Source organism: Cheilinus undulatus, linkage group 8 (genome assembly GCF_018320785.1).
Source record: "Cheilinus undulatus linkage group 8, ASM1832078v1, whole genome shotgun sequence".
Lineage (NCBI taxonomy): Eukaryota > Metazoa > Chordata > Actinopteri > Labriformes > Labridae > Cheilinus > Cheilinus undulatus.
In genome coordinates, this window is record NC_054872.1 from 29,313,149 (window position 1) to 29,326,325 (window position 13,177).

A 13,177-nucleotide genomic window follows, 5' to 3' on the forward strand; every position below is an offset into this window, starting at 1 on the left:
ATTTGGCTGTTGCTTTTGACTTTGTTCAGAAGGGGGAATCTGGCCCAAAATGAGCCTGATTATCTTGTAAAGTATATCCTACCTTACTAACCTGCATTTCCAGAATTGTTTGTAATACATTCCCCAAACCTTCTAAGTTACTGTTTAGTGTAGAGAGATTTTTAGATTTAAATGAACAAAGCCTTTGGCTATGACCTCAATGATGAACGTGCACTGAATTTCCATTTCTTTCCCAATTGTCAACAAAAACTGCCATAAACAGATATAAACAATCTAATCTATGACAGAGATGTTGTATTAATCTAATAGAGTGGTTTAATAGATTGCAGATTGGAACAGATTTTATAGATTGTGCAGCTGTGTCTAATAAAGTAGCCACAGATTATATTCCTTGCAGATGTTGAATTCCAGATCAGCCAATCTTACAATATAGCTGTTCAGGAACAGGATCGAATTATTGAAGTCTGTCAAATTTAAAAACACATTTTGGACTGTTGGATGGATGTAGACTTGCCACACAGGCTACAACATCTACATTTGACTGTGCAGTAACCCTCAGCCCCCAGCTTGAGTTACAGAACATCCAAACGTATCAATGTGAACATGCCTCAGTGTCATTGAGCTCTCTCTCCTCTCCTCAGGGTGTCTCATCCCTCTCAGGTGGTGCTGCCATTTCCAAACTGGGAACCCAAGGAGAAGCCTGTCAAAGAGGATGACGTTGGACCACAAGTAACACACATCTATGAGGTAAATTCACACCGTTTAAACACAGCCAGACAGCTTAATTTCTGACCTAATGAGGTGAAAAGAAGTAGATGGTGTTGTTGTTTTGGTCCTTGTTGGTCACATGTTGATGCAGTGACTGTTAAGATGAAAAGAGCAGGAAAAAAGGTGTGGGAAGTTGTAAATGAGGCTGCAGCTAGAGGGGGGCTCTGTAAGGTGAAGTAAATAGTAACACACGCGGTAAAAACAGTAGCTCCATAAAGAATTGGCTTCTGGCTGATCAAAGGTCTGCAGCTCTGGAGTAATTGCCACAGTGAAGGCGGGAAAAAGAGCGAAAGGGGGAGCAGAGAAAGGAGTAGGGGTCAAGGTATGGAGGATGGAGGAAGGAAGGGAGGGTTGTACTTAAGAATGGACAAAGTGTAATGTATAATAATCTTAGAAAGAAAAACAAGGTCAAACAGAGGTAGAGGCAAACAGACAGAAGGAGGGAGAACAGCAGACAGGCTGGCGACAGTTTAGAAAAGACGCATGTGCATGTGTGTTCGTCTGTGCACTCTACATGTGATTTCTTTTTGTTTTAAAGGGACGGCTCCTTCATTGAAGCCGAGTGCAGCCGTGTCTGGTCCGTCCTACAGCTGATAATGATTTTCATTTGTGGTACTTTTCCCAGTTGGCAGCTGCTTCCAGTTAGAGAGGACAGAGTTTTTTTTCTTGCAGAATTCCTGCCCTGCAGCACAAGGATCATGTCCTGTTTGGATGACTTGCTTCAGTGTAAATGACCATGTGTGTATGTGAGAGAGAAAAAGAGAGACATAAATGAGGATTTATTGAATTGATGGTTTGTTTAAGCTCATACTTCATTTAATTTTGATGTAAAATGATGAGCCAGGTGATGCAGAGGTTTACCCTGTCTTATATTTCAATCCCCGATGAATGAAGGGAACTTAAAACACAGGTGGCGTGTGTCATCATCCTTCAGTTATGATAACCTGATTAAAGCCTCAGTCACTTGAGACCTACTAATAAGACAGAAGAAAGCCTGAGTCTGACAACCTCCTGCTGTTTTTTGTTCTTTTCTCTTCGACTCTAGCTCCATAACTCTGGTCCCAGCAGCATTCAGGATGCGGAGCTCCAGGTCGGCTGGCCTTCCCGTTTCCGTGACGAGAACCTGCTGTATGCCATGGAGATTCAAACTGACGGACCAATTAGCTGCCAGACGAACACCAGCCTTAACCCACTCGACCTGCAGGTATCATTACACAGAATATTCAGAAACTTATTCAAGACACAATCATGTAATTATGCCTATGTAAGTATTGCCTGTAGTGAGAATGAGTAGTTCTACCTACTAATTCAACTTTCATAAAAAAGAACAACCCCAGACCTACAACAGACTTCAGTTTATCATATTGCTTGCAGCTTATTTTCCATTCATTTCCATCATTTATACCTGCTTATTTAAAACATAATTGTACCCGTTGTTTGGCTGCTTTCCATCTTTTTTGCCAGTTGGCTCCAAACTAAGGGTATGTCAAATTATGCTTATTAGTCAAAATAAGACCTTGAATATTTTCTCATATCTAACATGCAATCTGTGGGGTAATTCAAGAAGAAAACATGGAGTTACTGGGGAAAAAAAAGAATTATTTTGTCAAGTGAAATGCTGCAAGCTGTAATCATATAAAAAGAAAATGAAACAGATACTCGCTCTCTATACTAGTTGGTCAGATTCTTTTTCTTATTTTCTTTTGATTTTATCTTTCCCCTACCTAACATACCAGGCTCACAGTCAGCCTGTGTAGATAGAATTATCAGTATGCTGTGGGTTACACTGGTTAAAAGATTGCATGCACAGAAAGCATACTAACAATTTATAATTTTGTTATTACTGCATTGTTTAAAGCTCCTGTGACAACTTTTTAGCTGGTTGTTAAACAGACTGAAATTAGCACTGATGTCCCTTACTGATCATCAAAAACATAAAATACTATCACAGAGAGTATTCATTGGTCCTGTAATATTATATGTTTGATGCCAGTAAACTCGGCAGTGGGGTAGGTGTGCAACATTTTTCGAAGCAGTGAAGAGATGGGTAATACATTTGACCAATAAAGGAGGAATTTTTCATCAAAAACACAACCTAGAAGTACACATGATATGACAAGGATAAAAGATGAACCTTTTTCTATAGAGGTTTGATGTATCTCACAGTTGCTTTGAGTTATTTGTGTCATGTTTTTCTTATGTTGATGTTTAAGAAAATTTACTGTTACAGCCATTAACATTAGCCTGGAATTGATATTGCTAGCTCACATGAAGATCCAATACTAGAACTTACTTGCCCAAGAAGAAACTAAATTCTGAACTATATCATGACCTAATAAGAACATGATTTGTAAAGCACTTTAAAAGATAGTGGTTTAATCAGAACCACGTTGTCAAGAAACACAGATTAATTTGGGATTAATTATTTCCATAATTTATTTTTGGCAGTGTGGCTGTTCAGGCCCCCTGACCTCCCAAAAACCTGCATGCATCAAGCAGGAACAGTACACATTCCTGCTTTTCCTGTGCCCACATGGAAAGCTTGAGGCAGGGAGAGAGCAGCAAAAACCCAGAGAAGAGCAGTGACAACAGATTGCCAATGATAAAGTCAGAAATAAAACAAAGGAAGAGCTTGGGTGGAGGAGAGTTGCAGTTTAAGAGCAGTTTAAATATGGCAGCATGAGTGGAATTAGCCTATAGCCAGCCTAGAGTGAGTCAGCTGGCCGTCAGCTGATGAGGGTTTGCATGAGATCAGCTGATCTTAATTATATGACAGCGCTTAACTTCATGTGTATGTAGTCAAGTGCCTCCTTGCATGCATATCCTCCCAGGGCTTCTGTTGTGATGTGCTTTTTAAACATGTTGGTTTCGCATCCGCATCCGAGGTCCAAACCGCAACATTTTTTCCTAAACTACATTCAAGTGGGTGAAAATTTCTGGATCATTCAAATTGTTTTTAAGGAGCTCTGTGCACAATTAAGAACCACCGGGCTAAGTACAAGAGTTGTAACATTTAAAAGTATTGTTTGCTGCCCACTCAAATACATGCAAAGATTTCTTAATGTGACAGGCTTTAGTCATGCCTTAGTTAAAACATTAATCCATAAATCTGAACATAATATAAAAATAAACTAGAAAAGCACTCGGAGAGCACAGACCTCCTGCATTAGCCCTATCTCCCAATAGTACAGAATCCTTTTAAAAATTCCTGGATCCAGACAGTGATCCGGATCAGACCCAAAATCTAATCAGTTCTTCCTTATGCCATTTCTGACATTTCCTGAAAATTTCATGAAAATCCATCCTTAAGCTTTTGAGTTATGTTGCTAACAAACAAACTAACTAACAAACCCTGCTGATCACATAACCTCCTTGGCGGAGATGATAATATATATAAATAATTAAATATTACATAACTTGCTTAGCCTTTATTCAACTTAAATAGGCCTACATTTATATACACAGTTGTTGTCATCTGTATCCTGTTTCTCTGTCACTGATTTATATTAGACTGCTGGAAGAAAGGGAGATAACTTTTGTTGCTGTGCTGCACATCCAAAACTAGTTGGCTGCATTCACAGGCCTCTTTCCAAACCCAGTCTCCCAGGTGAAATACAAATAAGATATATAGCTCTTTTCTATCTGTTCATCTGTGACGTGAGAACATTTCAGTCTCATATGTCTTTCTTCCATTGCTGTCGGTTCCTGAGCCCCAGTCGTGAAATAAAATCCTTCTTTAAACAAAATACTCCTTTATTGGACTGACTTTTTCAAAATGTCACACTGTTTTCCTAAGGTGGTGATTTTGTTTTCTATTTTATTACATCTCTTAAAACATCTTTTAAATCTTTCTTTACAAGCAGGTTCTATCTTCAGGTCTACAAGCTCACTCTTTATTTTCTGGCATCTCTGGCTGAATCAGTGCACATGTGCAATGCAGACCAGACATTTGTGATAATGACTTTGTTCTATTTAAATAGCCCCCAAAAGATAGAAACACATAATTTAAAGGTGATGTCTAAAGATAGGTCTTTGACAAGCAGTGAATCTTGTTTGAAAATTCAAACAATCAATCAATTCTGATGGACACAGTGACCAATTAAAACATGCAAGACAATTTTCAGCAATCATCCACTTAAAGGATGAAAGTCTTGGTTCAGTCATTTTGGATCATTTATTTTCAGAAAGTTTTAAATTATTTAAAATTATGGTAATTATCTCTTTTCTTGTCTGTCTTAGATTTCCTCTCTCCAGGACACACCTGAGTTGTTAGGTTTTCTGAGGAACACCAGCACTCCTCCTCCTACTCGTCGCCACAAGCGAGCTGTTACTGGCACTCAGAGTTACAGTGATAAAACCTTGGTGAGCCTAACAACCATTCAGATCCTTTCAAGAAGTCAAATTATCGCAAATGATGAGTTCTAGCGGTGTAATGTCTTTCTGCACTGGATCTACAGAACTGCACAAACATCTCCTGTCTGAGGATCACGTGTGTGGTCGGTCGGTTGGATCGAGGGCAGAGTGCCGTGGTAAAGATCCGTTCGAGACTCTGGGCTCAAACTTTCCTGCAGGTCAGTGTGTAGTTCTGCCATCTTGAATATTTCTAAATGGCATGGGTTTAGTTCTTAAATACCAAATAACTAAGGGTTGAAGTTTTTTTCTGGCCTTCAAAGATTAAATATGAAAACACAGTTCATTCTTTTTTTTTGTTTTTTTTAGCTTTTGGGGAAACAGAGCATGCCCTGTTTTCTTGTAAGCTATTTATTTACATAGCATGTTCTTGTCATATATATTTATGATTACAGCCTTAAATTTGATTAAGCTGCTTGCAAATCTTGGATCATCATTTTACCACTTAGGCCAACTGATAAAACTGCACCAGAAATTTTGGTGGTAAAAGCTGTAAGGTTGTATAAGGCCATATCATAAGGTTAAAAAAAATAACAGAAACCCCAAGCTAATAAGCTTCACTACAGCTAATGTTTCCATTTACTTTATTCTAAACATTATTACAAATGTTAGAGAATTGTCTTTACCATTAGTTAGCTAATGTAATCTTATTTGGCTAATATAACCATTAGCAAGCAAATAAATACACATCATTCAACAATTTCTAAGTTAAGTTTCCTGTTAGCTGTTTTGCTGTTAGCCAAATACTACTGTCCTTAGCTAGTTAATATTACAAAGCTTACCACCTTTACCGTAGTCAATGCTAGCTACCATTACTGCATCTTAGCTTTTTTTATTGTTTCTTAAACAATTTAGCCTTTAACTGAAAGTGGTTAAGTACACTTGTTCATTTAAGAGGTAGCGTAAGCTAAGTCACTAAAACTAACATTACACATCATTCAAATAGTTTCTAGATTTGATTAACATAGCAAGCTTTTGCTGTTATGTGTTAGCTAGATACTACTCCCCTCAGCTAGTTAATATTATAGTTAGCTAGTTAGCGTAGCCTACACTAGCTTACAATATTGCAACTCAGCTAGTGTGCCCCAAATCGCATACTTCTGTCCTAAATTCCTCATATGTTGAGTGCATGGGTGTACATAGTGTACTGTAAGTATTCAAATACAGTATACTACTGGCGCACTCAAAACTATCATTGAGTACGAGACAATGGACACTTCACACCCTCAGTATCTGCTACACCACCATACTGGTGGTGTAGCAGATACTGTTAGCAAGCTAACGCACTAGTTGACATTAGCATCCAATAGCTAGCTAACATTCTACTAGTTATGGGCAGCAGATTTCAATCAGGAAAAAGGCTACATAAATTAATTTTCTTTAAGTGAATAATGTTGGCATAAAATACCAGTAACATTATCTAATAGTGAGTAAAAATAGCCGTTAATTCTGATTATAATCGTCTAACATCTGTTTTTAACATGCTGTTAAAGAAGATGTAGTAGAAGAAGCGGTTAAACCAAGGTCACTTGCTGTTGGTGTTTTTTGAGACAATACTAACCTGCTCTGATTAAGTACTCTGAACTGCGTTAAGGTGTAGTGTAATACAGTACACTTCAAAGTACAGAAGTATTCAATTTGAGACACTCTGAGCTTCTTTTACTGTTTCTCAGAGTAAATTGACATTAGCCTGGAAAGAAATTTCAATCATCATCTTATGACGATAGTAAACCATCATTTTTTTAATTGGACTTGTTATGAATAATATGTCTATCATATATATAATATCAACAAACTATAACCTGACCTGTTACTTAAACTGTTGAATAACTTGTTAGTGCTAGTGAAGAGTATTTAATACATTCTTCTAAGAGGTAGCCTAGCTTGGTGTTTCTCAAATGGTGTGGCGAGGAACACTTCTGTGCTTTGGGGCAAGTCTTGATGTGCTAAGGGAATCTGTATAACCATATGTTCTTACAACAACTTAACATAGTAAAGTAATGTGTTTTAAAGAGGATTTTTATATGGATATGGTGTGCCTTGGGCAAAAAAGGGTGAAAACCACTGGCCTAGTTTACTGAACTGCCCCTTTAGAATTTCACAATATCTTTTTTTCTTTAGTTGCTAATATTTCTAAAGGTGATAAAATGTTCATTTTCAGATCATCTGTTTTTATGTAGTTCATAGTCCAAGCAGAAGCCTACAAAATTATAATATGATTTAACTTCCAACCAAGAGTTAAAGATTGGAGTTAAAATACTGCCAGCTCATGATCAAGCTGTTGTTGTTTTTTTCTTGGCAAATTAGTAACATCTTTTTTATTGTTGCCTTAAAATTATAAGATTCAACTTCAGTGGAACATGTGATGGTCAAACAATTCCTTTAACATTGTTTCTTATTTTGTCTCACAGCGGCGAAACGACCCCTACATCCTTAACTCTACTGTGTCATTCATGGTCACGGCAATGCCTTATCGTGTCCAACCTACCAGGCTACCACAACATGCAACCTCAGTAAGATACAGGCAGTGACAGGAGTGTCAAGGGTGTAAAACCAGAAAACCTATATGTCTCTTTCTATGTCCTACAGATGGGGACGCTTGTTTTATGGGGCACTCCTGATGTTTCATTTGCTGTTCCCCTTTGGGTCATCATTTTGGCGATTCTCCTGGGGCTGCTGGTGCTAGCCATGCTGACGTTAGCCATGTGGAAGGTACACGAACACACACACCATAAACCATCCCTAGCATTTAATTATATTATGCACTAATGAGTTAATGTGATTCCCTCAGTGTGGTTTCTTTGACCGGGCACGGCCTCCAGCTGACGATGACGTCTCAGACCAGGAGCAGCTGACATCTGATCAAACAGTAGACGCTTAAGAGGACATATGACAGCTCCTGATTGGAGGACTGTGGTTTGGGAGGGATGTGCACCTTCTGAGTAACTTAAATCAGATCTGAGATCTGTACTAGATGGACCCTGCGTTTCTTTGATGGAGGTCTGCTGCTTCTAGGGTGTTGAAAGTGACTGAAGGATGGGCTGAAGACTGCAGCGCCACACAGACTGGGACCAAAGACCGTGGTTCAAACCGAACTGAGAGGGACCAAAACACTTTTAACAGACTCAGTCACAAGCAGACACACACATGTCCACTGTTAACCTTTATGATGAAGAACAGAAGTGAAAACAGGATGGACTGAAGACAGTGCTTTTCAGTGTTTTGTGTTTCTGTGAGAGTGGGGTTTAAGAAATTTGAGAACAATGTTTAAGTGTCTCAGTCAATACGTTTACATGCAGTTAGAAAAAGTCGAATTACTGTGTTATTGCGACCGGAAAACCTTACCTGACGCGCCAGACTTTTTCACATATCCATTGCATGGGATATGTTTCCCATCCTATAAAGAAATATTGTCCAGAAATGTTTTAATTTCGTACACTAAAACAATCACTAAAACTGTCAGTAGATTACCCTTTTCCCATGAGAAAGACTAACTAACTAGAAACTACTAACTACTTACTAAAATAAACTAAGACCAACTAAAAATAGATATTTGATGGTAAAAACTCTGAGAAAGTTTAGTTTCTGCCTGATGAGTGCCATGGACCTGGGCAATCAATTAGCTTTGCGAGGTGAACTGATAAAGGGATTTTTGAATATATGTTAACGCGCTAGTTCCACTGAAATCTTATCAGTGTCTCAATGTTGAACTTACCCTGCTAGATAATGCAGTTGGAGATTGATTTACTTTTGTAAATGCATGTATGCATGTGAGTCGGACCCAAACTGGACTAGGCCCTCTGCGCCTTCTCCCCAGTTTCCGCACTGGACTTTGACCTGGAAATTATTGGACGTATTTGCCAATAGTGGCTGTCTTGTTGTCCTCTGCCTTTGAATTTTACAGTAAGTTGAAGGATAACATGCATCGTATTGGTGCCAAAAGTAAAGCAATGAGTGTGTTTGAAATACACAGCTGTAAATTTGTCCATGTGTTCACTTCTATAGATACTACCAGTTTACTGTTTGCTAGCTTGTTAGCAAGGTCAATACTTGGACAAGGACAGTAGCCCAGTTAGATAACCCAGTGAGTTATAACGGAAGATCGACTTTACTATGCATGTAAGCATACTGACTAAGTGAGTTTATGTGTTTTCTGAGCGTGTATGTGTGTAGGTCACTTCTGAAGTCCTCCCTGATTTAATTTATCCAGTTTTCTTTAGACTGACCTGTGGGTATACAGATTTGTCTCACATACACACACATATTGACACACCCACACAAATACATTCACGTGTTAACATGAAGGCACAAAGTTGATGTGTATATTTATGAACATATGTGCAATATTTGGACGTTGTGTGATACTGAAGCTTGTTTACACTGGCATTATTTTATTAGAGCTTAATGTTTCCATGGTTTATGTTTATAAATGGTTCATAAGTATATCAGATTTTAGGATTACTGAGCAATAAAAGCAATTTCTTGAAGTGACTGACATTGCAGGCCCACCAGAAAAGTTTAAAAATGGCAAATAACTAACTTATTACTGTTTTAATGAAATGGAATTTGAGTTTTATCTTTTAAGAATCAGGTCATATTTCTGAAGTTGAAGCCCTGCTATCCAGTTAGTGTGACTGCTATGTCAATGATAAGACATCAGGCACAAATAGATGAACAGTCAACATTATAACACAGTCTGAGACTGTGTGTATTAAAGCTGTAGTGAACAGCATTTCACAGTGATAAATGTATCTGATGTTAATGTTTCATGCACAGGCAGACCAAGCAAAGGGCATCAAGACCCTGAACTGACAACAAATGTTTATTGTGTCATGTTTTAGTCATTTCTGGTTTTGGAAAGAAGTGTGTGGTTTTATTACAATAAAGTGTTGTTTGATACATTCTTGTTACTTTTCAGTATTTAAGGTCAACCTTTCCTTTTCCTGTCCATCCAAGTAAGAGTAAAAACATTGATGTAAGCTCACAAAATCATTAAGTATTAAGAAAAAAAAAAAATTGAGCAGTATGATTGAAATTTATCTGAATTTACTCACTAAAGTTTTTATCAACTTTTGCATAACAGTTTCCAGTAAATATTAAAACCCTGAAATATCCACATCAGACCATGTTTCAGAAAGTAATACATTAAAATGCACTGGAGATGTAGTTTATCTTACACAGATTTATAACTGTATCTAATCCATCCCAAAACCTTCTCATCAGTCATTTTTTCATAACTTTCTTTTAGCCTCCACTGCAGAATTAAGGACTCTAGCTCCCCCTGGTGGTGTAGATGAGAAATTAAAGCCGAATGACTGTGGCTATAATCAAACTTGAAGGAAACGTCCTGAGGTAGCATAGGGACCTCTTGTGGTAATAACAGGAATTAAATCTTGTAATTATTGATCCACATTGCAGCAGGTGGGCTGCACAACACAATGGTGCAGTGATCAGAGCTGTTGCCTCACAGCAGGACGGTTTAAGGTGTGAAACCCTGTTGGCGAGATAACTAACCTCAAACTGACTCCCACAGCCGCGCCAGTGGCGTGTGAGTCAGTGTGGATGTGTATTTATAGGATTCGTTAATAACATCACAACCTTCCCTATAAGTCAAGATATTCAAGTCATACACAAGCAGTATTTCAGAGTCTTGATGTCAGTTTATGCCTCAGTGTTGAGCCATATATTTGTCAGAATTTTTTTGACCACTTGATGTCCCTAAAAGATTTGGAGAGTAGGATGTTATTGACACTAATCAGTCTCAAATATTTGTATGACCAGTACAGAGCATGAACAGCTTATCGACTATCTATTGGCCTTTTGAACTTACTAAGAGTTCAAAGCTTTGAAATGAATCCATAGAGGTGAAAATATACATTTTTTAGAAGTATTTGACTACAAATAACCGTTGATCTAATTGTCATCTGACTGATCAGAGTGGCTGTTTAAGTAGCCAGATATTTGTGAGTGAGGAAGCATCATTTTCAAGGATATATGTGACACCCCCCCTTCCCCCCTGCACACACACACACACACACACACACACACACACCTCTAGCCCTAGGCTCTTTGATGTCCAACAAGAGGGGCCAAGGATCAATGAAGGTGACCAATGTTCTAGAGGTATGGAATTTGCATTTGCAATAATGAAAATGGTGATGTTTACAATGCAAGTTTCATCTGAGATTCTATAACCATGTACAACCCCGATTCAAAAAAGGGTGCTGTGTGAAATTAAAGTAAAAACAGAATGCAGTGATTTGTATTAAAACCCATATTTTATTCCCAAAAGAACAACAAATGAGATGTTGAAACTGGAACATTTTACCATTTCATCAAAAATATCAGCTCATTTTGAATTTGATAAAAACACATCTCAAAAAAGTTGGGACGTGGCAACAAAAGGCTGGAAAAGTAAGTGTATTAATAAAAACAGCTAGAGGTGCATTTTGCAACAAATTGGGTTTATTGGAAACAGGTCAGTAACATGAATGGCTACAAAAGGAGAGAGATGCAAAGACAGTTGAAAGTCAAGAAACAATTGAAAAATGTTCTATATATAGGTCCCTATGCAACATAAAAATGTTCAACATAAAATTTAGAAGATTTTGAATATCCCACCATCTCCAGTACAAAATGGCATCACAGATTCAGAGAATCTGGAGAAGTCTGTGTGTGCCAGTAGTACCACTTACTGCATTCATCACAACAGTATGGCTTTGCCTGCATTGCATTCTGTTTTTCTTTAGATTTAACACAGTTGTAAATTGAAACATCTTTTGTTGGTTCAGAGAGCTTAAAAAATGCAAATCAAGTTAGTCTTCACTGATCCTGTAGCTTCATGAAAACAAGCCATTTCAAACACAAAGCAAGTGATAAATTGTAGTCTCTACATCCCCCTGTAAGAAAGCCATTGTACATTTTCTCAATTCTGGTCATTAACCTTCACATCTTTTAATAATATTAAATGAAAAATAGTAAGTTAGGCTTACAATAGAGGATAGTACTGGGCTATTTTAAAGCAAAATAGTGTTGTCATATTTTCAGAATACTTGAGGATAATATAGAAGCATCAGCACAGAGGTGAAGATTTTATCAGGTAAACCTCAAGCAGAAGCATTTATCAAAACCACACAGCTGACAAAATACGTATCAAACGGAAAAAAGTAACCAAAGCACACTCTGAATCTTTATTCTTACAAAGAAGAGGAACACATTCAGTATTTTTCATTAGACTCTTTATTTTTTAATATATTTGATCAAATGAAAAACCAAACATTTGAAGTAAAGATTTAACAGTTTCTGACTAGCAAACCTCAACACCATCAAAATAAGGGAACATTATTGATACTATTACAGACTGTACGTAGGACAATGTGTATCTTAGCTGAGACTGAACCCACAAACAGGCCCCAGTTACAAAATCTTCTTAAAGTCTTAAACTCCCACAACGTCCTGCTTTTTAAGCTGGTGCAAAAAAATATCTTAGGTGAAGCAATAACTTGTACTTCTGTCAAATAAATGATAGTGTATTTTTAGAAATTAAACTTTACTTCAAAGGTCTGTACACAGGGATCAGTGTTTATCCTCTCCATGGCCACAAGGTCAAACCAACATTATAATGGAAGACTTTGGCTATTTACAAATCACTGAGATACTGCACTGAGTACAAATATCTCACACATGCTGTACATTACTTTGTGTGTTAGTTAGACTAAAACACCCCACATCCCAACCCCATATAACAAAGTGCAATTCCATAAATCACCACAATGTGGGGCTTATACACTGTATGAGAGGAGAATGTACTTTTTCTTTTTCTAGGGGCACAGTTGAAGCATGTTCGTGTAACAACGAGTGTATTATTAATGAGCAATTGAACTGAAAGCTTCTACACACCAGTGGGACAAGATAAGAAAAGTTCACATTTATTCTGCTTGATTAGTCCTTGATAAGGTGAGACGGGTTGAAACAACCCGGACACGTCTACTTAAACCGT

The 13,177-nt window shown here is 37.7% G+C and overlaps 1 protein-coding gene across 1 annotated transcript in view; it reads left to right on the forward strand.

Moving 5' to 3' along the window:
- Positions 1-10,077, forward strand: part of itga8 (integrin, alpha 8) — a 71,408-nt gene extending 61,331 nt beyond the window's left edge. The window contains exons 24-30 of the mRNA XM_041792854.1: positions 642-747; positions 1,814-1,972; positions 5,008-5,130; positions 5,226-5,339; positions 7,590-7,691; positions 7,768-7,890; positions 7,970-10,077. Of these exons, the coding sequence (XP_041648788.1) occupies positions 642-747; positions 1,814-1,972; positions 5,008-5,130; positions 5,226-5,339; positions 7,590-7,691; positions 7,768-7,890; positions 7,970-8,059 (817 nt within the window). The 3' untranslated portion in view covers positions 8,060-10,077. The remainder of the gene's footprint in view (positions 1-641; positions 748-1,813; positions 1,973-5,007; positions 5,131-5,225; positions 5,340-7,589; positions 7,692-7,767; positions 7,891-7,969) is intronic.
- The last annotated feature ends 3,100 nt before the right edge of the window (positions 10,078-13,177 follow it).